Source organism: Falco punctatus, assembly GCF_963210335.1.
Source record: "Falco punctatus genome assembly, chromosome: 6".
Lineage (NCBI taxonomy): Eukaryota > Metazoa > Chordata > Aves > Falconiformes > Falconidae > Falco > Falco punctatus.
The window spans coordinates 75,985,980-76,011,174 of record NC_137585.1 but is presented as its reverse complement, the minus strand read 5'-3'; the positions used below and the strand labels follow the sequence as shown (position 1 = coordinate 76,011,174).

The following is a 25,195-nucleotide window of genomic DNA, read 5'->3' as shown; positions in this document are numbered from 1 at the left end:
TTTAAATTGTGCAGTGTGCATAGGAATTTTTAAATACTGCTCAGAAGAGGATAGCTCTGATTTGCGACTGTGATGCCCATGAGGATGTAAGACTGACCACTGCTGGTCAGACGAGAGTCCACCCTTCTGGATGCCCACACAGGTGTACAAACACGGTAGGCGCGTAAATAGACCTCCCAGAAATATTCTCCCAGATGAGACTGACTTGCAGATGAAAATTTCTGCTTTCTGAACCAAACAGGGCACTCTGGGTTTAGTAGCCCTTGGTGTGCTTTTCTTCCATGGATTTATCCAGCCTTTTTTTTTTTTTTTTTTGGCTGATACAAACATTTAGCGTCAGGTTAAAACAGTTCAATATAGAAGTTATATGAAGGTGTGTCCATGTCAGATCAGTGTCTAAACTTCCTTTATAGTTAGAGGAGATACGGTCAGTGTCGTTGCTGGAACAAAACGTTCAGCTCATTGTGAGATAGCTGTGCTAGACCAGCCGAGCAGCTCCCTGGACCCCACTGACTGCATGGGTTGGATCCCCACTGATATAAAGGAAGCTTAAGCACCTGGTGCACACATAGATGTGGGTTCACGCTTGTTGAGTCCTCAAGCGGGATTTGTTGCACAAGCACAGGACGTTGTTGCCACTTGAGGTGTCCAGGTGTTTCTGAGACATCAGCACAAGGCTGGCAGATATAACCTGGGGCTTGGTGGAAATCACAGCCTGCTGGAGTAGCAGGTAGGTGAGGCAGCCTCTCCACAGTGTCTAAAGTGATCCTTGGTGCTAGTGTTTAACCAACTGAACCTGCCTGTTGTGCCCACAGCTCCATAGGTTAACAATTATTCATGTGAAGTAACATCTTCTTTGTCTCGGATCTTCTAATGTCCCTTATTATGTCATTAGAAGCAATAGTCATACCTTTGTCATCCTTACCACACTGCAAAGGATGATTTATAGGTACCTGTCATATCTGCCTGCAGTCATATCCATGTAGACCCTGGTGTTCATCCATCAGAGTCAACAGGGTTGCATCCGAGGGTGAGACAGGAGTAGCACAGAGGTGGAGCAGCCTTACCTAGTTGAACCCATAGAATAGTTTCTGTTCTTACTATATTCATAAACGTTTTTCTCTGCTAATGTGTTGGCCCAGGGCGAGAGTCACACAGAGTGTGCTATAGTGTGCTATGGTCTTGGAGAAGTTATGGCCTACACGTGGTACCCCTCATGAAAAGCACGATGCGGTGTTAGCATTATCTGTAGATGTTCCCTGCCGGGACGAAGTGCAACCTCAGTCATTTACCAGGGCTAAGAAAGCAGCTAAGAACAAATCCATGCTGTCACTTCCCCTCTCCACTGTTGTCAGAGCAACTGCACTAAGTGGCTGTTGCAACACACCAAAATCCCTATGAACATGGTGGTTATCATTCATTCCCTCACAGTGTTTTTCCAGAACTTTTATTTTGCACATAGAGGAAATTGTATGAAGTTATTCTCTCAACACCATGTTTAAAGGAGGTGGGTATTTTTGCTTAAAAGTAGAGAATAATAGAATAATAAAGGAGGAAGCAGAGACTAAACTTGTGACCTCCACAAGCAACCTTCTGAATCAACAAGAACGAACACACTTTATTTAATGAGTGGAAGACCTCATGTTGTTGTCCCAAGTTACCGCACATCTCGTCTGTGTTACATGAATTACCAATAAAGCACAGGAAAAAGAGGATGCCTTTTCTCAGTTCTTCCGAGCATTACAACACCTGCAACAGAAACAGGAAATAAATTTGCTCAACCTTCTGAACTTGGGGGAGAAGCTGTCAGCACATGCAGGGACAGAGGATAGTGGGATATCACTTGAAAAATGTATTCTGTATGTACTTGTAAATTAAATAAATAGTAGTTTAAACATTCGGGCAAGCAGAGGATTTGAAAGGACACAGGGATGCTCCTTATTATGGTATAATACACATCAAAGATGCACATCTTAACTAGTTCTGTGGACTGCTTTGCCTAGTCCATTCCAAGAACTGGCCATCTGTAATGAAATAAGAAAGTGTTTCGTATATGGAACTTTTCTACTTTAGAGACTTTTCAGAGAAGCTTCCTCATCCTGGTTTTTTCTCTTGTGTTTTTTTAAATACCTGTGGTACCTGTGGTGTACAGGGAAATGGCGTTTCCTTTTTCAAATACAGATACTTTGTTTTAAAATCTTTTCTCCAGAACACCAAACTAGTGTGATGATGCCCATCTCATAACTATAATGCAGAACTTAACACTAATATTTGCCAATACACCTGCTCTTTCGGAGAAGGTAAATAAGTATTTTAGGTTCTACCAATATGAAGATATTTTAAATGCTGTCCCGTTCCAGTGAGGTGACCATGTCACATGTTTTGTGTGATGTAATAGACTCCATCCATCCCTTTGAGGATATGGTGTAGACAGTAGAAGTAGCAGCACAACAAATAAGGTACACAGCAGTCTTCCTTGTTTCCTACTAAGAACAAGTTCTCAGCTGTGAAACTATCAGCTGAGAAGTATTTAAGAGATCCTCACATATGATGTGTGTGGCTGCATGGACTGTGAGTACTAAACAACAGTTTACTGACAAGGACTCAAAAGCAGAGCAGTTCTATGTAAATACAATTTAAAGCATACAGACAGGGGTATTGCTTTGGGCACAGCATTTACTATTAAAATTGTTTTGATAAGATGATTGAGAGAGGTACTGGAGGTTTTCATGATTGTTAACCCCCTTGATCTCTGGCATGGTGTATCTGATCAAATAGTTCTTACACACTGTGACCTTAGGGCTGATGATCTTTTGTTTCATATCCTAAGTTAAATAGCATCTGGTTGTAATTATTTTCGTAATTATGGCTGCATGATATGATTCCACTTTCCAATAACAAGGACTTCAATTAATTTTGTTCTCCCTCAATTGTGTGCTGTACAGGGGGAACCTGCGATTCTGGAGAATCCCATGGAAATGATGTCATACTTTATGCCAAGATTGAAGGCAGGAGGGAACACATACCCCTTGATACCCTGACCTATGCTGCTTACAAGGTAAGCCATCTTAAACAAAGTAGGTGGCTGGGGTGGAGAGATCAATCTGTTTTCAAGCCACCACAACAATGTTGTATGTTGAATTCCACAGGGATGGTCAGACATGACCTTCCCAAGCACATCAATCACGTGCAGGTCTCGCAGTGATGGGGTGCCTTTGCAGCACAGCTCTGCAGTCATTGCTGATTGCTCAACCCCCAAGCAGGACTGTGGCGCTGGCCAGTACTAGGGTAACAGGCAAATGGGCAACAGGGTTCAGTGATAACGTCTTCTCACAAATAATTACTTTGTCTGCACTCAAGCTCCTGCTAGCCACGGTTTGATATTCAAGAGCCATGTCCTGAGGAGGTCGGTCACGGTGGGATCAGTGGCTGGGAGGAGAGTGACTCAGAAATGCCTGGATGTCTTTCCCATGCCTACTGCAGGAATTTTCACATTTTACACTTTTTCTTTCCCTTTTAAATACAGTCGTGTGCCCTCTTAGAGGGTCCGCAGTGATGTGGGCATGAACTCGGCCATAGGAGGCGGTTGCTGGCAGCGTGCACAGGCAGTGTCTCCTCTGCTAATAGTGCAGCCTCCTTCCAGCCACCGCCACCACCCTCAGGCAGGACACTAAGGACCTGGAGCTTGCTGCCACGATCCTTCCTTTCTAGGGCAAGGAAGCACTTAGACCACGGGTACTCTGGATAACCCAGCCATGAGGTGTCCTTATTCTGCTGCTGTAAAAAAGGCGGCAAAAATTGATATGTAATACATACAGACATGGATGAGAGAAGAGATTGTAATCCAGTATGCTTATACAGTGTGTGGGAAATTTGGTGGTAAAGATGCAGCTGATTTCAAGCAGAGGTCTGTATGACCATTTATCCTGATATTTTGATGAGGATTAAGTTCCTTTATATTTTTGTATGCAGACAGCAAATGTTTACAGTCGGGCTCGGCCTGAGTTTGGTTGAGTCACTTGCATTGTTTCATTGTGCGTGGCTTCCCTCCTCTCCTGCTTCTGTGTGAAAGACAGGGTAGAACCTTTTTAAAACTAAGGAAGCCGTAATTGTAAAATAATAAAAAATTAATTGGGTAACTCAGGGAGAGATAGGATCTGTAATTACACTGAATTCATTGTGGAGTTTTTTTTAAAACAAGCAGTTTTAAAGCTGACATCCTCTTTTGACATAATAAAGTTCTAATTATGTTGCTTTAGGACAAAGGCTAAGCTTTGTAAAGGCAGTGCTTTATTTCACAACGTAACGTCCTCCCTGCATACGCCTGTGAACTCACGCAGTTACTCCATTCTCACATATTCAGACTAGACATGCCATTACCCTCCATTTGCTTCTGTGAGCTGAAAGGCTCCAGGACAAAGATCATCTTCCATTACTAGCTGAGCACTGGCAAAACAAACTGGTATTTTTCAGAATGCAGGAGGTACAGTCTTTTCTGCAGTGCCTTTACAACCAACCAATCTGATCCCACTAAGATGAAAAGCGACACCGGTATCCAGAGTGTTAATCGGCTGTGCATATAATATAAAATACTTTTATTTGGGATCTTCTGTGGAAAAAAATGGCTAAAATAATTAACAGAAATGAAGCAAGTAGAGAGAAAAGCATGTTTGGTTCAGCAAATTTGAAGTTGCTTTTCTATTTTAAATAGTACCTTGTGACCCTTTTAAAATAGTATTTGTTTTATTTAAGCCTGGTTTAATTTCTTTTAAAGGTTCCATCTTTGGTTTCTGTTGTCATTAGTCCGGAGCTGCAGACTCCTGCAACCAAATTTTGCCTGAAGCAAAAGAGTCACCAAGGCCACAACAGGAATACCTGGGCTGTGGATTACTTCCATGTCCTTCCAGTGCTCCCTTCCACGGTGACTCACATGATCCAGTTTTCCATCAATTTAGGTTGTGGAACTTACCAGCCTGGTAACAGGTACAACTAGTGAGATCTCTCTTTTGTTTATCAGCTTTCTAGTACATTTTGCTTTGTAATATCTGTATGAGTATTGGGAATTTTTTTCTCAGAAAGAATGGAGCCAATTAATAATGACAAATATAAGCTGCTCAAAAGTTAATGTTTCTCCTGATCTCCACAGACCCAGATTTATGTATCTCACATGCAATAAGGAGTCTATTAAATAGCTTTACAGGTCAAAACTTGCTTTTCTTAGTCCATTATTCTGAAATATGCTTATGATTTCAGAGCAACTTTTGCTTCGGCTTCTAATGGATATGAGATTTACCTCTTAATACTGTGTAAGGGGGAGAGTATTAAAAGCAGCAGCAGCAACCTGCCCTGCTGACCTCTCAGAGATTACTGATGCCACAAGCATATCTAATTCTTCTAAGACTGGTGATAAGTGGTCCTCATGTTACTGACTGCCAGTGCGAGGACCTCACTGTCTGTAGACTGGCCACAGAATTCTTCTGCTGGCTTCACTTCATCGAGCGATTCAATATGATTTTTTTTCCATGGAATTATGGGAGAGGGAAAGGGAAATAAGGGAGTCATTTGCTGCTCCATATTTTGTAGAATCGTAGAGTAGAACTGCCAGTACTGAGGAGTTTGGCTCTGCCTCCCTTGCGAGTGCCCTCTGCACCATCCCAGGCTGCTGTAGCTCACCCTTCCTCACCAGGCTGAGCAAGCCGCTCCTCAGCCCCTCCTAGCTTGGTGCTTGAGGCCACAGGACGTCTTGGTCATCCTTTGCTCCACCTCTCCAGTTTCCTAACATCCTTCTTCAAACAGGGGACCCACAACCAAACTGTCCGCTGTCCCTCTTCCCTTATGTGCGTGTGAGACCATTTATCCTGATATTTTGATGAGGATTAAGTTCCTTTATATTTTTCCAGAGTCAAGAGTTTAAAGTAAGATACTCTAAGTGCTTTCACATCCATGTCCTGTGGCACCTGCTTCTGAGTGGAGAAGGCTGCGTTAGCACTGACAGTCCAGGCAGCCAGGCAGGGCAGCAGAATTCAAGAGGCAGCAAAAATCAAGGCATTGCACTTATCTCTGCTAGGAAGGGAAGGCAGCAACGTTTTTCTACAAAAGTGAAAACTTTTCCTGTAAACATGCTTGACCTGTAAACGTGTTACATAAAGTCTCTGTCTCAGTCTGTTATCTTATGGGGGCTGGTATATATTTGGAAAGATTAATATTCTTCCTTTGTGTAAACTATTTCTGAAGCAGAAGTGAGCTTCTTCATAACAAAAGCACTGGATCCCCATTATGCCTATTTGTATTTCCCAAATAACGCAGCATGTCCCATCTCTTGGTGTACAGCATTATTCAGAATGCTTTCATTACTTGCAGATATGAGACTCGCACTGAATATATGCAGCAAATACAGCCCTCCAAGGTATCAGTACAGTTAAATCTGAAATTAGTCAAAACTTCCATGAACCGTTTTAATCCACACTTACAGTATCACAGTGATGGTACCTTTAAATGAAGTAATATTCTCAGCAAATTATAATGAAAAGTTATAATCCAATAATTTAGTATTGAGGTGATGAATTATGACTTTTCTAATGTCCCACTGACATTACATAAAATCAAACAGAATATTAGAAGCTAATTATATGGAGGAAATTACAAGAGTATTTCGGTAAAATACTAAATCCATAATAAATCAAGCACTTTTTGTATTACTGTTTCAAGGTCTTCAGAATGTAAGACATCTAAGGATTTCCTTACACTCTTAAATTGTAAACAATGGGCTTTATGAAATATGCAGTGAAATAGGGAAGGAAAATATTTTTTTTTCTGAAAATTGAACTAGTCAATTAACTTTTGGGGGAATGGGTTTAATAGCTCGTTGCCATAGACTCAGTGAATGGTCTCATAATTTCCAGTTCTCTAATGTCACTGCCTGCACATGGATGGTTTGGTTTACTACTAGTCTATGAAACTAGAGAACTGCAGCCTTTTGCCAAGCAAATCTGGAGTTTTCACATGTGCTTATGTCACAAAATTCACCAAAATTCGCCACTGAGCACTCCAGGCTCTGTGAGGTGGAAGAAAGCCTCAAAAGATCACTGTAGCTGAGCAGTGCAGAGGCTCCCATGGCCCCCGGGGGCTGTGTCTGCCATGGGGGCTCTCTGAAGGATGGGTGCCCTTCCCCCAGTCCCCTCCACCCTCTGTGGTCCTCACCAGGGGCTGCCTGCTTTCACTGTTCCACGGTGCCTTTCTGATCCCTGTTTAGGCACGATGGTTGGAGGAGGCAGGTGACTGGGGAGTCCAATGAAGTCAATACTTGTCAGCAATGAAAGGGAAGAGCCAGCCAGTGCATGGATAACTAATGGTCTTTTACCACCTTCTGAAGATGTAATGGTTAGCCGCTGGCAGTTGTGACTGTCCTGTGCTCACATGATGCTGTCTAGCTCTGATTAACGCAAGTTTTCTCCTCATTATTTTTGAAACCATTTCTAGCTGAAATATACAAGTAACATCAGCTCATTTAACAGCAGCGGCCTAAAAAAAGTGGCTAGACTGTGGTAAAACAAGGACTAGATGTTTAGACAGTCCTCAATCTATACGCTACCCTTTTGGTTTTTAAACACAGATTTGTTTCACATTTGTATTTTCAGGAATTTTTGTATTCAAAGTCTGCTTAAAATTATTTCACATTTCATCGTCAGTTATTAGGAATAGCAGATTTGGTGGTTTCTCAGAGTTGATACTGCTACATTCGTGTCTATGCCAGGTGGGCTCACGGTGTCTTTCTACTTTCTTTCCTTCACTGTGTTATCAGTGTCAGCTTGGAGTTTTCAACCAACCATGGTCGTTCCTGGTCCCTGCTTCACACCGAGTGTTTGCCTGAGATATGTGCTGGGTCTCACCTCCCCCACAGCACCGTCTATGCCTCTGAAAATTACAGCGGGTGAGAGTGTTCTCTGCAAAGCTGAGATGCAAGATTAGAGAAGTGAATTATAGGTGACAGAAGAAAGCAGCAAAGCGCACCACCCTGTGTCATCTTTCATTTTTGACTGGCTGAGGATAGCAAGGAAGGGGTGTTGTGGTCTCCCTGGCTGCCCAGTAATGGAATTTGAAATACATGGGGCTGCTTCTGTGGTATAATATTATTTTTCTGATGCTGAAGATAAATAACAAAAAAACCCCAACTTGTGGACAGCATGCTGGTAATTAGAAGAAAAGTTATACCTTGTCAAAGCCACAGAAGTTTTCTTCTTAGTCAAAGGAACCATCAGTCAAAACCATATTTACATCCTCAGGCACCTTTACTCACTTGGAATCCCAATGCTGGGTTATAATAAAGCACATCTGTACTTCTGCAGATGGAAATGGATATTAGTGTCACTTTGTTACACCAACCCTTCTCTTTATTCTCTTCGGTTCTGTTCTGACCATAAAATGAACTGTGACACCTTGTTGTGCGGTGCAAATCCCATGTCTGTGTATCCTTCATATCCCATCTTCCACAGACACTTCATAGCCGTGGCAATGACTATGGGAAGAAAGTGTATTTGAAGCATTGCTGTGATCTGGTGACCCCACTCCCCATTCCTCTACCATTTTCATAGGAACCATGACCCACAGTGTGTGTAGGAAGTGTAGCCCTCATGGATGATACGAGAATGATGGCCCAGACCGCAGCGGGCTAAATTTTCTCAGCCCCAAGGTTTTCCACCAAACAGAGCTCAGTTGTACCAAAAAGTTTAATTCCGTATGCAATTTAGGACATACTCATTGTGACAGAAGCTGCTACAGCAAAGCAGGTTAAGGTCTTTGCTGACTTCATGCATTCATACCGGGGGGGGTGGGGGGATGGCTGGGTTTGATAATATAATAATTAACATTCATGTAGTGTATGAAAATATCATGGGTTATATTCTTTTTCATTTGTGTTTTCTAAAGCTGCAGTAACTTCACTCTTTCATTTGAGCAGATTTTAGAACTAAAAATTCTCACAAAACTTCTAGTATAAGTAAACAAATCTGCAAAACATACGGTTGCTTAATGACTATCAGCGTAAAATGCTAGCATTTGTTTTATATGTATTTCAGGTGGAACCGAATAACTATTCCCCTTCCCAATGCTGCATTAACAAGTGACACCAGGATTCGATGGAGGCAAACTGGACCAATCCTTGGAAATATGTGGGCAATCGATAATAGTTAGTATTCTTATCCATAATCATGATACATCAGAAGAGTAAACTTCTGTATGCTGTTCCAAGTAAACGTATTGTCTACAATCAAAAGTCAAAGGATTTTCAGTTTGTTACATTCCTTTTCTTCTTATCTGCAATTGGTAACAGGTGCATTTTGAAGAGAGAGGGGAATTTTGCCATTTGAAAAGACAATAGCCCAGTAGATTGCCTTTTTTTTTTTTTTTTTTTTTTTTCAATAATGGAATGCTTCCCAGGAAAAGATATTGGTGGCAAGAGCTTAATATAACATTTCCTCTGACTGCTTAGTCCTAGTTACTTTGGTATTTATGTACTACACTGCACTATTAAGGACACGTACTGCGCCAGCCTAAGCAGCAGTTGCAGCATCTGGGACATATTTTTCCTTCTGGACATAGAAGACCTTCACAAAGTAGTGCTGCTACCAAAAGACTGAAAAAACTTTTACATTGTTCACAGTATCTTCAGGGGGGAAGTACCATCTGTTTCAGGGAACTGTTCTTCCTTTTGGAAATTATTTTTCATTTACCTGTTCTTTAAACAGATGTGAAGAACTGGGAGAAGCCTATACTGACTCATATAATTATAAAACTTAGTGCAGAGGATAACCAGGGCCAGTCTTGAAAGGAAATACTTTAAAGCACAGAAAAAGTATTTGGCAACACAGGATAAAATAGATACAATGTATGGAATGCAGAAATAAGCATGACTGAAAAAGCTAACTATGAGAAGATGCAAGTTTTTTTAGCATGCGCATTAGCCCTGAATGATACGGAACTAACTACATCCAAAATTTGTTTCGTTAGATGTGTGAGGTATGCAATTTAAACATTTATGGTGATGTACAATAGCCCGTGAAATTTTATAATGATTCCCAGTAAGGTTTGATAGGGAGCCTGGGAATGGCACACAGTTACATTTTGCAAAATTCTTAAAATAGATTAATGCCTACTTTTGAAAAGAAAATCCTTGAAGCTGATAAGGCAGTGCCACAAATGAAAGTTTTTCATGGAAAGTAATGAAAATTATTCTCTTAATCATATGACTTGGAATTAGCATCATCTTAACATTCTGGATAGCCTATTAATGCTTGTCTTTAGAGATAATGATATGCATCAAAAAGAAAATAAAATGAAGGAAAAACTGAGGTATGTAAACTAGATGTCTGTGAGTATCTGCAAAAATTAGTTCCAAATTCTTTACAACAGAACAAAACAACAAGATTCTGAAAATCAATTGGCAATTCATCTGTCTGCGCCACCCTTACTTGCAGAACAAAATACAATTCCATCAAAGGATGCTGCATGCTCCAGTGTGTGCCATCCCAAAAGAAGTTTTACCAACTATCTGCCTAAAAAGTGCCCATTCCAAAATGCATTTGAGGTGTAGAACCATGATACGGGAATAAGGTCTTAAAGATGAACATGTTTCTGAGGTTCTGCATGCCTCTTTGTTAGATACTAGTGCAACTGAAGCTTTACACCTTATTGTAGGAAAAGCCTTATAAATATTGTCAAGCCACTCAAATTCTTGAAGAGAGGAAGATTTTCAAGGATTCAGCACTCTGACTTTTAGCTTCACAACTGTTTCTTATGTGAATTAAGTTTTAAATGAAATCTGGAAGCTGGCCATCTTTTAGAAACACTGGAAAACTGCCAATTTCCATAAAGCTTTTTTCATTTTGAACGACAACATTACGTCTTTAACCCTTCTACTTTTACCACCCCCTCAAAAAGACCTCAAAAGACACAAATAAATCAAACAGAACAGAATTTTTGCACCCTGAAAAGTGAGAAAATCTAGAAATCACATGAAATCTGATGGGGAGTTAGTTACAGGGAGTAACTAACAGGGATTTAAAGTGCATCTGCCAGGGGGTACTGACACACTGCTATGATGGGCAGCATCATAAATCTAGGAGAGGGAATAAGTACAGCTTGTTATAAATGATTTCAAATTGGTGGCTATTTGGCTGACATTCCAAAAGTCACAGTGTGAGTGGATAACTCCAAGTAATAGGCATTCTTCAACAGAAAAGATGACGCTATTCATGGTTAAGGCCTGTTTATCATATTGTATTGAAAAAACATTGCCTGTAAGTTACCACTTTGGGCTACACGCAGCTTAATGCATTTGGTCTATAGCCAGATCAATATTTTCTTTATCGTAGTGCAGAGATATAGATTGTACTGAGATTTACTCATCTTTCCATTCTTCATATTTATCACAAAGTATCAACACTGTCGATTCGGAGTCATTGGAGGAAGGTGAAGTAAAAGAATAAAACAAGTCGGGAGTATTTTTGAGCACATATTATATGGAGGTTTATTCCATTTGAAAGAGTCAGTGAAAGTGTATGATATTGCATAGTTACTTAAGATATATCAGGGCAGGTTTTAATTCCAGTAAGTCCTGTGAATAACTATGTGGATTTCAGTGAAAGAAGCAGTGGCACATTTTTAAAATCTGCAAGACTGCTATTGGAATGTACTAATATAGGTATTGGATTACATCTCCAAAATAAGAGGAAGAAAAGGGAAGGCAAGAAAATGGTCAATGCATAGCAAATCATCTGATCTCATTCACAGTCTTAGAAAAATCAGGTAAATTAATTAAAACATCACTCAGGCCACACACAGACATTACCCATTAAATAATAAATTATCCATGGCTATCCTTGATACAGTCAAACACATTTTATCCTTTTGTAGACCTCTTGCAGCTAGTGGGATTAAGATAAATACAGTAACTGTATGAGCAGGTCTGTATACTTTCTTGTATTCATTATATTCTGTTTATCACATAACACACGTTCGTTTAACTGGTTTCTTTTCTCTGCAGTTTACATTGGTCCATCTTGCCTCAAATTCTGCTCAGGGCGAGGACAGTGTACGAGAAATGGCTGCAAGTAAGAGTTATAATTCAGTACTTGTATTCAATTTCTGTCACATAGTTCACTTGATGATCTGAAAGTTGAAGTGATTTTCATTTCAGCCCTTGCTTTTTTGAGATGACTAAATATAAAACTAGCATAGCCTCCAGAATGCGTAAAGCTCGCTGGAGAGCTAAAGATCAATCTTCCTAAACAGCAGCATATTTAACTATTTTTTTATAATTTTCTTTTGGGAGAGAGTCTAACTTTCAGTTTAACTTAAAATGTGCTACAGACCACACCGAAATGTCAGCGATGCATGCTTTATACTGGTTTTAGAGGTGATTTGGGACTGTATCACTTTCATATTAAATTTTGGGAAAGAATCACAATTTTCATAGTTCTAATATCCCATAGCCTAACAGATCTCAAGGACAGAAGGTCAGCAGTCCACTTTTTTTCTGAAAACTTGGCTGGTTAAAAGGGTTTCAGCCTAAAAAATAAAGCTATTTACTCAAAACCTGTAAGCCCATTCAAAACGTTGCTGTACTATTTTTAGTTATTAACAACAGCGTGGCCCACAGCGTGTTCTGTTCTGTTACTCAATTTCTTGTAATCACATCTGACACACTACAGATAAAATCAAATTAATCGTCTTATATATGAACAACTGTAAATTATGTCGGCAGTATTTTTGTTCCAAAAAATGAATAAAAATATTTCTGTATTGAGTGTTATCTGTAGATTGGTGGAGTGTTCATAACTATGTTTTTTCAAAATTGGAAAAGTAAGCACTAGCTAAAAGGACACCACTGGCTATGCAATACCTAAATAGAGTTTAAAGAGGTTCTTGGTCCTTAGATTTCAGAGGGACTTTGTAGGCACCTTCACTTCACGGACAAGTGCAGACACTGTTGGTTTGCCAAGCAGCCACAGGAGAAGACAAGTCATTAATTGTGCTGTTCAACCTTCCTCACCTGCAGGTGCGACCCTGGCTTTTCAGGGCCAGCGTGTGAGATGGCATCGCAAACCTTTCCCGTCTTCGTCTCGGAGAGCTTCACCAGCTCCCGCCTTTCCTCCTACCACAGTTTTTACTCCATCCGGGGGGCTGAGGTCAGCTTCGGCTGTGGTGTCCTGGCCAGCGGCAAGGCCCTGGTCTTCAACAAGGATGGGAGGCGCCAGCTCATCACCGCCTTCCTTGACAGCTCCCAGTCCAGGTGAGAGGGAAGGAGCAGTAATATGAGGCAAAGAATTTGGGGTACCCCTCCCCTTCCAGCTACAACCTTGTGTATTATTAAGCCCATTGTTTTAGCAGGAAGAAAAGTTTTTAAAAACCATCTAGTTCCATATTTTCACGGTGATTTCATAGCCTTGCCCTTTTTCCTCCTGCTTTGTAAACAACAGAGCCCAAAACAGACTGGAGGGAAGTTATTGTACAGCTCGGATGGAAAATATGAAATGTTAATATCAAACCTGAGTGTCAAAGCCAAGTGCTAATTAATTATTTATAAGGTTGTGTTTATTTGACATCTTGTGGCAGCTGATTAGATCCATTCACTATGTCTCCCTCCCCTTCAGTGCCTAATAAATAATTAAATGCTGTAATGATTGGCATTTTTTAACTATATGTGCCACATTGCATTACTTGACAGTAAAAACAAATCATGTGTACAAAACCCCATAACTGATATTTATCAAAATTTGTCTGGATTGAGAAGATCTGAAAACAACCTGGTTAGGAAAAAAAAGCCAAAAACCAAACCGCTATGCAAACGGTACCCTATAAATACTTGTGTAATTCTGATTCAGGTTCCTGCAGTTCACACTGCGCCTGGGCAGCAAGTCAGTGCTGAGTACCTGCAAGGCACCCGACCAGCCCGGGGAAGGAGTGCTGCTGCACTACTCCTACGACAACGGGATTACTTGGAAACTACTGGAACACTATTCTTACCTCAACTACCATGAGCCAAGGTACGTACATAAACATTACAAAGAGTGTTATCTACATGCAGGTAATGCTGGTAGTGGCAGTCTATGTCAATGTGGAGAGTAAGTACATCTGCCCATACAGTGTGGGGGTGAGTGCAGTGAAAAACTTTTACTGCACCCTGAAAGTTACTGCTTTGCCTTAAAATTTTGCAGCTGTTTTGGGCACTTCCCATTTTTGCCTGCTTCTGTAAAAATGAATGTATGGATTTAATGGCATTTAAGTCTTGGGTGATGTGACAGAAGAAGCTGAGGCAGTGCGGGATGAGGGATAGAAATGTACTTGTGGGAAACAGAGGCATGCCTCTTCCCATGGAAGCAGCCAATTGTAAAGAAAAATTAACATAAATTATTTGTAGCTTTGAAGCCGTAGACACCTTCACTACACCATCCTCTGGGATTAGGAGTTTGCAGTCAGTGCAGGACAGCTGAGATCTGATTGTGAGGGTCTCTCCAGGTCAGCAGGCAAGTTGTGCCTGCTCCCACTGTGACTTTGTGCCCGTGCCTGTGGGTCGGACTCGGTGCCCTGAGAGAACCTGCTGGTGACTGTGCCTGGGAATTGTACAAGTCACAAAGAAACTGAACAAAAAGCTCATCTCATCTAGCAGCGCTTATGTTTGGTGACAGATTTGAGAGGAAAGTATCTGATGTATTTGGAAAGATGGTGTTGTTTACAGCTACATTTGTGAGACCATCCGCCAATTTTAATAAAGCATTACAAAATCAGGACTCTTCATGAGCACACCTGTACTGCAAGCCCAGGACAATCTGGGCTGGGTCTCTGCAAACCCACTCAAACCTAGAAGCATCCATCTTCATGGGGGGCTGCAGCAGAACCAATAAATCCCAATGAAAGGAAATGGTCTTCAAGGGAGCACACGAGAGGCAGAGCCAGCGATGGCATTGCAGGTCCCATCCCAGCAGGTCCATTCCTGCCACAGGGCAGCTTTGCACTGTGCATTGCCCTGTGTCCTCTTCTCTACCCCTCCACCCAGTTCCAGGATAATGCCTGAGCCAGCCTTTAGGGTGGGACTGTAGGTAGGCTGCAAGTCACTTTAACTACGTACAACTTTATTTATTTATATTTATCCAGATCAGATCAATGTACTGAAAAAAAATATTAGATTTCCTCACCTTGTTAATAACTCAGTACAAAATTACAATATACAAAATGTGATTAAGAATATTTAAATGGAATAAAAAAATTGTAACGTTAAATATATTTCCTGGGAGCTATAAGAAATACTCAAAAATCTGAAAGGAATGACTGTATTTGGTAGACGTATATCACAGTAGACTTTAATTTCTGAAGTTTTAAATGTTTCCAAAGGAAAGATCCTAAGTACTGGAACACTCATAAGCCTTCTTCGGAATTCCCTTTCCCATCCTTTATTATAGTCACATATATATTTTATATGGCCCTGTTTCTAATTCTTACATTCAAGATTACAGCTCTAGGAATTATATTTCCCTAAAGGTTTTTAATATATAGCACTATGAAATTTTTATAACAAAAAGGAAAACACACATTCTGGTGACTGATTTTAATGAAGTTTGAGATATAAATGTAGTAAATTTTATTGATGTCAGAGACTTCTTTTGCTTTTGAGATTAAGTATGAAACACAATTTCTGTTGTTCTGACAGGGCAAAGAGCTAAGCACAACATACACAAGTTAGAAAGGTTTTGCTGTGGGATATCTGTAGTCCATTCTGGGTAGATGGAAAAATGACAGACATACAAACCTGAAGATAATGCTGGCAATAATTATGATGAAGAACATGAAGAAAGCTTCACCTTTTCATATTATGCTGTCTGAAGATATCAGCATTTTTGGTAACATAGATGGACTGCTGCAAAGTTTGGCAATCAATCTGTATCCAGAAATTTAATTAATCTTCAGTCATACAAAAAATAATTACACATTTAATGTTCTGCTGAAAAGGTGCATTTAATCTGCTAACATTTGACAGCTGCATTTTTCTTCTGAGCAGAACAGCGGTGGCTTTTCAACATTAGGTATGCGCATAGCTTGAAAGAATGAGATCAGAGCAAAGGTCTCCCAGCTGGTTTTTAAGAAATCTAATGGTAGCTGGTAATGTTAGTAGGAACACTTTTCTTCTCTGCAGCAGAAAAGTCATTAGCAAGAATCCCCCTCCCTCTCCATCTATCTCAAACAAATCAAAGCCAGACAGGAGAAGCTGTTATAACTGGAGATGTAGTCAGGTTCTGCATACTAACATATGTGCCATATATGGTGGTTTCTGCCAATGTTTTTAAATTGTGTTTGCTTAATCCCCTGGGATGAGAAATTTATTTTAGCATGTGTTAAATATTTTAACATCGAATAGGTGTATCCGTGGTGTATGTCATGATTTAGGATTTTCTGTAATTTACTGTCAGTAAGAATTAGAGTCCACGTGGGCAAGCTTATGAGAGTTAAGAGTGAAAAGGAATATTCAGGCATCAAAAACAGCCACCAGCAGAGAAATATGCCCAGGATTATAACAGAGCATTAGCTCACACAAGTGCCAAGTGCTTCACAGCGTACGCTGCAGACAACGCTCCTTCTAGCCAGGGTACTGGCTTTCCTCAGGTTCACCCTGCTGAACCGTGGAAGACAAAATCATCAGTTCCTTTAGCATCAGATTTAGAGTCATTCGTGCCTTTAAAAATTATCCCAAGAAGTTGTAGGGTTGCTGCTTATTAGGGAGCCCTTGGAAGAAAGAAAGTCCTTGTTGCTTATTCACATACCAGAGAGTAATGGCGCTTGGTCTTTCTCCTAGAAGGGTATGATGTTTGAGCATGTTTATTTGAGCAGCAAAAGGAATGTATACACCATACATATAGTGTGTGCACTGCTGGTCCCTTGCCATGGGGACGCAGCAGCCATCACCTCTGGGTGTCCCTTGTCCCTGCATTCTCCAGCCTACAAGTGGCCAAAGGCAGCTCCCAGGAATGCTAGCCAGGACTTTTTGAGTGCTCTCCACCTCTTTAGCAGAGCTGTTTGATTTTTTCTTGCTAATGGGTTAATGTATTCTTCTTTAAAATCAGTGTGACACTAAGCAATGCTATTATAAATTTACTCTTTGCAAGGACAGTTTAGCAAGTCATTTTTAAGAGTATGCTTTTGCACTGAGTGCCACAGACACAAGACTGTTTCACATGTGCAGAACAAAATATTACAACAGACAGCTTAGAAAGCCTTAAATCTGGAAAAAAACTTGGTGGTAAAGTACAAAATTATGTTTCCAGTTTCTCTGATTTGTCATTTTATCCACATTTCCTCTAAGAGAGAAAGAAAAATAATCAGCTATATGATGAGCTTGCCAAAACCTCTTTTGACAGCAAGTAATTGTACACTGCCGGAGACGAATGTCCCTGTTGCCAGTCTGTTTCCCAGCTCACGTGCGTTGTGTGGGGCACCGTGGTCCTAGTGATTTATGGAGCTTTCAAGAAAGTGTCGTTGCTGTGGCAATTAATGCATGCTCCCTGCTGCTGAGTACCATAATTGCTCCTGGAAATTAGATATTACTCTTAATTTTCTTTGCAGTTTGTCAATTATACTTTTGTTGACATAGCTGCCATGACAAATCAGGTGACCTTGCATACCAGGAGAAGCACCTAGGACTCACCTCCAGTTGTATCTCCATGTAACTACAGAAGAAAAGAGTCTGCCATACAAGACTACACATAATCACATTGTCTGACAAGACGAACCTTTTCCACTTGAACATGGCAATTTACAGGGGTGGGTTCTTCTAGGACAGGAGCAGCACAGGCATGACATCAGTGCTGTGCAGAAACAAGCACAGACATTATTAGGAAGATGCGTGTCTTCATATCAGAATAAAATCTACTGAGTCTCAGAAAACGGAGCTGAAATTCACAAGTTCTTGTCAACTGATCATCCCTTTGCCAGTCTAAGCAATTGAGCTTCAAATGGAGGGCATTCAGTTTTCTTCTGGCAAGGAAGAGCACCTTCACATTTACAGAGCACCCCACACTAGCAGCACAATTTACAAAATTGGTGGAAACTATTTGTGGCCTTTGCACATGAATGTCTTTCAATTTCATTGACAACCAAGAGAACTAACAATTCCTCTGTCCCTGGTAGAAGCTATACCAGTAGATGCTAAGGTAATTCAGCTGAGGCTGAATTTAACCCACGATTTTTAGGGTCAGTGAGAAAAAATAACTATAAAATACATCCCCATAGAATTCTGACAAACAGCAAGAATTTCAATAATAATTTTCCTGTGTTTTCCAGAATAATTTCAGTGGAGCTGCCTGAAGATGCAAGACAGATTGGCATTCAGTTCAGATGGTGGCAACCGTATCACTCTTCTCAAGGCGAAGATGTGTGGGCGATCGATGAAATTATCATGACCTCTGTGCTTTTCAATAGCATCAGCCTGGACTTCACCAACCTAGTTGAAGTCACGCAGTCTCTGGGATTCTACCTGGGAAATGTTCAGCCCTACTGTGGACATGACTGGACTCTTTGGTGAGAAAAATTTGTTCCTTTCTATTCTACTTTTGTATTCTTTGTCTATTCATCTGGCTAAGAATCAAGTGATTCCTGCAAATGAATCCTTCTGTCAGTTATTCAGAAAAATTGTGTCTCATCCTCACATTACGGACAAAAATACAGTTGCTATTCTAATTGCAATTAGCAGTAAGTTTTTAAATGCCATTGCACAGAAATTTTTGTTAGATGGGAACGTTGAATGTAGCATTCTTTCTCCACAAAATACTTGAATAATATCCTAATAGAAACAATTTAGAAAATTTTCATAGTCTTCACTTAAAATGCAGTCAGGCTAATACGAGTATACAGGTTATGAAATAATCTGTTATGTACAGACTCTGAATATTTTGTAAGTAATGTTCAGATCTGTGTACATAGCCATTAGCTTACACTCCAAAAGTAAAGGCAGCAGAATGCTGGTAGAATGACAATAGTTATTTGTAGCAATTTTGTCTGGTATTATCCATTTTGTCATTTATACTGTGATCAGCATTATGACAAATTGCAATTATGCCTAAAATGTGCAGTGTATTTAGAAACGAAAGCAAGAAAATATCACCTCCCACCCCCCACAAAAAAAAAAAAGGCAAGAAATTAAAAAGAAGTGAAAAACCAAAGTAAAATAAAACTGTTAGGATTGTGTAAAAATAAGTAAATTAGTAAATTAGTAAAATTAGTAAAACGTTAACCTAATTCACAAAAATTAAATTCTGGAGTATGTAAGTGTAACATTTAGAATTAATACAAGGGAAGCTCAATTTAATCTCTATGTTTTGATTAAAACCAAATAACAGTTTCATGCTAGTCTGATCAACATATAAACCCAGTATGGCTTTAATTGGCATAGATATATTTATTTGGAGAAAGTACAATCACAGTAATTATAGAAAGCCTCAAGAAAATACAAATAATTTTAGCGTCCCCATGGACACTCAGAGAAACACTGTTGGAATTTTATTAGCAAGTATCCCTGAACAATCTGATTTGACTTTCTGATCATCTGTCAAACTAAAAGGAGTTGGCTTAGCAGTAGGAACAACACTGGATGTGTTCTAGCGGTGATAATGAGGCAGTAGAAGCACCATTAACCACTTTAATAAGGACAAGGAAGATACTCGCTGCTCATTAAAATGAAACAACATGTTAGGGCTCAAACTGTTTGCATCTTCTTCATCAAAGAGCTGGAATGAAAGCCCTTTAATGACATTGTTTTCCCTCTGTTCTTGTAAGACCAGCTTATCATGGGGAAGGGGGTAGGTTATTTAAGATAGCAGAGGTTCCTCTGCTTTCCTCCTATGACTCTAAATCCGAATCAATATAATAAACACTAAGCTAAATTCTCCATCACATATATTGGCTAGGATTTGTAGTGCTCAGTCATAGTGGAAATGCTGAACTTCCCGTGCATCAACTAAAGAATCAAATCCTTTGCAATATTTCCTTACTATTTATGTATAAGCATTTTTCATTATCACTGGAAGACATGAACTCTATCCTTCATTGACCTTGTTTCTCTCAAGGGAAATTTTTAAACTTACACAAAGTCTGTACAAATGGCTGCTACTTAAATTAATTATTGTTGGCTTTTCCCAGCTGTGAGTCCATTTGGTTCTCGTTTTCTAACTCATGTCTTGCTATGAGCAGAATTTGCAGTAGCACTGACACCACCCTCTTGAGAAAAGTCTGACAACTGCTTTTTCATTAGTAGAACTATGGGAAATGTGCTATAAATCATTTTACAGGGTGTCATCCCCAGGCCCATTTTCAGTGAATTGCCTTTAATTGTCTGTTAGGTCTCTGCTTCTGCTTCAGAATCAGTAAATCTGAAATACTTATCCTTTAAAATTTGGGAGAACTGAGGGTGTTTTATTTTTGTTGAAGAGGGAAGTTGTTCTTTTCAATAGCTGGCTTCATTTAGAAAGGAAGGGTTTATTGATATACGTATGTTTTAAGCAAACATGATTATTGAGTGTTTTATAATGTTCCATATCTGGAACAGTCACTTTATTCAATTGTAATCATCAACATTTGGTTTCAGATTGGTCTTTAGACTATTACAGCAAAGTATTTATTAAAGAAAGGATTCCAGAACACTTTTGAAATTAAATGTTTGATGATGTCTGTTAATTCATCACTTCTATAAGATGCTCATACACAGGCAAGGTTCTGACCCAAATGCCTATGAAGTGTTGCATTTAAGTATTGGTAAGGATGCTAATAACACTTCTTCTGTGTTTTGTTTTTTTTTTAATATTCATCTGGACACAAATAAAATAGCTTTATATAAATAAACTGTCTCAGTCAGATGACAACATTATGATTTAACTCAATGTAATGAACAATAGAGTGTCCCACTGTCCCTGGAGCAGCCTGAGGGAAGACCGTAAATCTGGCTCATAATGAACTATCATTGTGGAGCAATGTAATATAACTGCCCTACATCAGCTTGATATTTTACCTGTTTTATAACATGTTTTGTCTTTTAGATTAATTAGTACTCTGTAACATGCAGGAAGTTTATTTTGGGTAATTGACTTAATTAAAATATATGAATATGTTTAGGAATTATTTAGCCAAGTAGATGTGATGTGATGTGAAAAGACATAAACATCTCCTGCTTTTGATGGAAGCAAAGTTGGGGCTGCTGTGAGCATTTGACCATCACGTCAATATTCTCGGTCAATGCAGCTTTACAAAACTAGCTGCATCCAATGTGGCTTTTCAGTATTCCTGAAAGTAGCGGCCTTGAAACATGGTAACTCTGGGGATCCCAGAGCAGTTTGGAACAGCACAGACTGGCTGACATTGGCTGTGATATCATTCCCAGAAGTACCAATTAGTTGGCAGTGCTTGGAGGGAGAGCAATTGTTCTGAGGGCACCTATGGGTATTGTGTTCCTGCACCTCCACAGGTCTAATTATGTACACACCAGAAACCAACTCACAGCTACATACTTATACAAAAATGTAGCCTCTGCATTCTCATTTCTAAAGATTTTTTAGTTAATTATTGTTACGCCAGGGACATTACTCTGCTTTTTACAAAATCCGGAAACGTAATGCATCTGCGTGACTCCCAGAACAAAGGAAATATTTGGTATTCCAGCAGAAGAGCATGCCCCTAACCACAGACACGGGAGAGCTGGAGAGTGAGGAAGTGGCAAGTAAGGTGGAGCCCCCACCTTTAATGTTACCCTTGTTCAGCTGGAGGCAATTTATGGATGATAAAGGACTTTGTGAACCCATAATGTGATTTCCTCCCCTTAAAAGAGTTTCTTATGGAGTATCACAGATTGTCTTCATCTCATCACTACCTTCCTTTTACACATTTCTTTAATATCCATTTTAAAGAGCTGTTTTGCCTTTAAAACAGTGCTTATTTAATGTATTGTATAATATCCAGTGGCTAAGTTATTAAATAATATCCAGTGGGTAAGTTATTAAATGAAAATTAATACTAAACTTAAATTGGTTTACTCATCACCTGAATGCCACCTGTAAAAAAGATGACAGTTTAAGGTTTTTTTCCCTAGTTTTACACCTGTGATATTGAATAGAGGGAATTTTTGTGGAGGCAAAGAGAAAAAAGGAAATACTTACTTCTTTGCGCCTATACCGAATATCGGTCCTTCACTTGTCTTCCATCACTTTGGGGAAGACAGCTTCTGGGCAGATAATTCATCAGACTGTTTAGTTTCAATTCCTTTATTCTGTTCAGATGAGCTTTAGGTTACTGTGATGTGTTGTGAGCAGGTTTATGTGTGCAATGCCAGATCATTTTCCAAAGCATTGCTGCCTATAACTTTCAGCTGATTACACTGCACATAGGTGACTGATACCTAGAGAGCCTGGTTGTAATGGCACAGATTTCCCAAGAGGGTTTTGGTAAAACTTTGTTTTCCCACATCAGCCATGAAATTTCAAACTGCATTGTAGAAATTAAAATTTTGTCAGACCAAGTCAGCTTTAACTTCTAAATTTGCAGGGTTTTGTCATTTTGAAAAGTATAAAATAAATTTTGAAAGAAAAATAAGTTCAGGCATTATCCAAACAAATTCTTCTGAGGTGCATTCACGTCTACCAATGAAGCCACAAACCATGAGTTGCCAGCTGGACCGCGGATGAATGGACATTATACCCTCTGCTCAACATAAAATTATCCTTCCTGTTGAGAACAAAAACACTGACAACATTCACTGAAAGAGCAAACAGTTGAGATACAGTTTTCCAAGGTGACTTACTGCCTTCTGTTCCAGTTGTCCATGACAGTGCCCCAGCAGTGCAGGGAATGGCCATCCACAGTTGGTTTGTGGTGCTGATTGACATAGACTGGTTAGTTTCATATGATGCCATGAACTGGATCATCGTTTAGGAAATAAAGTTGCAGAGAGCAAGGTTAGCGAGCAAAAAGGAGCCCAGATCTTAACTGCCAAGTAAGAGCACTTTGATAATGGTAAAACTAATGGCAGCTTTCAGTAATTTCTTCTAGAACTTTAAGGTAAGATGTTGACATTTATGGCTTAGCTTAACTGCACCATCTGGAAGGGACACTATAGAAAAGAGTGTGGGTCAGTGAATTAATTTAAAAGAGTGCTAAGTAACACTGACTTGTATTCCTAGTCTTTATGCTGACTTCGTCATGACCTTGAACTTTACAGGGGTAGAAGCTAATATATTTTATTGTATGGTATTGAAAGGTCAGGGTTTCTTATTTAAGATGATAAACTGTAACTTACTCGACCATAAGGGCAACCTTGAACTAGATTATTCCCGTCATCAGTGTACTGAATGTACCTTTTTATTTTTGCGTGATGATTTGCAGTTGTTTTCTGTAAAAAGATGCAATCCCTATCCTAAATTGTTCACATTTAAAAACAGTTTTAGAAAATGTTTTAGCTGAAAGGACTACAATACTTCTGAAGACACTAACTAAACATCTCAAACTAAGAAGGAGGTGATTTTTATTCTGTGTGAAATTTCTTAAAAACGTTCTGATTTGAAGGCTAGTGTGCAGGATTCAAAACGTAGTTGTTCTTACTTCCTCCTTATACCTCTCTTGCATTTGTTGGTTTGGGGTTGTTTTTTTTTTCCTTTTCAAGAGTGCATAGAAGAAAAAACTGCATTTAAATTGAAATAACCCTATAATTTAAAACTATATGTTGTGTTACCATGTATGTGATAACTGGGTACCTTGTACCGTATACGAGGCTTGGTTTGTTCCAAACATTACTACTGACAAAATTATCTTCTCCAGTCTACTGGATAATATAACTCTTGTATCAGTGTGTCTTGCAGAAAAGAAGCTGAGTATAGGCATTATTAATCCCAAAACATAGTCAAGTCAATGAATGCATTGCATATAGAATCACTTGAAAATCAGTGGAATGAAAAGCCAATTGAATACGAATATTTTAAACTAAATGCAGTGTATCTTTACTGTCCAGTGTTTGAATGAAATTACAGCTGTTACTGTGACACGACCTTAGGCAACGGACACTCCTGGGGAATTAACTTTATGTTGTTTTTTCTGTACATTATCCATTGCTTGATCCTAATGTTATCCTTAATACAAAGAGCATATAGTAAGAACTAACAGAATAATTCAGTGTTTCACACTCTGGGATACATCAAGGCCTCTCTTGTAATTTGCAGAAGGTACCAACAGAAAGATGCTTCTGTGCATGGTCTCATCCCATGTGCCAATCTACAGAACAAAGAAAGAAGCAGCACTGCGTTTAACCCAGAACCATTCTTAATGTTCCCTTCTGAAATATTTTGGAGATGGATCCTGATTCTTTCCTTACATCTCTCAGTTTTACAGGAGATTCAAAGTTAGCTTCTAGCATGCGCTACGTGGAGACCCAGTCTATGCAGATCGGAGCTTCATACATGATACAGTTCAACTTGGTGATGGGCTGCAGTCAGGCATTTACTCCTCATATGGACAACCAGGTGAAACTGGACTACTCCACCAACCATGGCCTCACGTGGCACCTTGTTCAGGAGGTGAGGCTGGCAGCGAGGACCTTTGTCTTCCATAAACTCTGCTTATACAAAGATCATCAGAGATATACGTGTGGCATTGAACAAAGGGAGATGTTTCCCTCATTCCCCTTTCTATAAAGGAATTCTCAGTTGAAATCAGTCAAAATTACCAATAGAAGTATTTAAACTGTTCTGTTCTTCATGATATTTGGAAGAAAGGTATCTGAGAACCTGAAACACAAAACTGACAGAAATGGACCAAGCCTGAGAAAAGAACTGGGGCACACTTAGACAGAGCTACAGAGTAATGGCTGAGATCTTTCCTGTGCTACTGTTTTGGGTTGGTTTTTTTTTTTCAAAGCTAAATGCATCTACTGTTTCCTGGAATTTAAATGGATAGAAATTCTTTCTACCCTTGTGTGCAGCCATTTCATAAATGGAAAGCACATTCCTTCGGGGGATTGTAATATAGAGCCTTTCATCTCCCCTCCCTGGTTCAAACACAGTCCAGGGCTGTAATGACCGGCTCTTTCCCCGTCTCTGCTAGAAGTGCAAATAGCAGTGTTAGCTGCTATTCCCCCGTGTGGCTCAGCTCTGCCTCAGCACAAATGTGAATAGCACAT

The 25,195-nt window shown here is 39.6% G+C and overlaps 1 protein-coding gene across 2 annotated transcripts in view; it reads left to right on the top strand.

The window, feature by feature from the left end:
* RELN (reelin) overlaps positions 1-25,195 on the top strand; it is a 321,986-nt gene that overhangs the window by 208,542 nt on the left and 88,249 nt on the right. For both annotated transcript variants that reach the window (XM_080391905.1, XM_080391904.1), the window contains 9 exons: positions 2,946-3,058; positions 4,775-4,983; positions 7,802-7,930; positions 9,075-9,184; positions 12,041-12,107; positions 13,055-13,288; positions 13,881-14,042; positions 18,328-18,564; positions 24,401-24,593. In XM_080391905.1, coding sequence (XP_080248031.1) covers positions 2,946-3,058; positions 4,775-4,983; positions 7,802-7,930; positions 9,075-9,184; positions 12,041-12,107; positions 13,055-13,288; positions 13,881-14,042; positions 18,328-18,564; positions 24,401-24,593 — 1,454 coding nt within the window. The remainder of the gene's footprint in view (positions 1-2,945; positions 3,059-4,774; positions 4,984-7,801; positions 7,931-9,074; positions 9,185-12,040; positions 12,108-13,054; positions 13,289-13,880; positions 14,043-18,327; positions 18,565-24,400; positions 24,594-25,195) is intronic.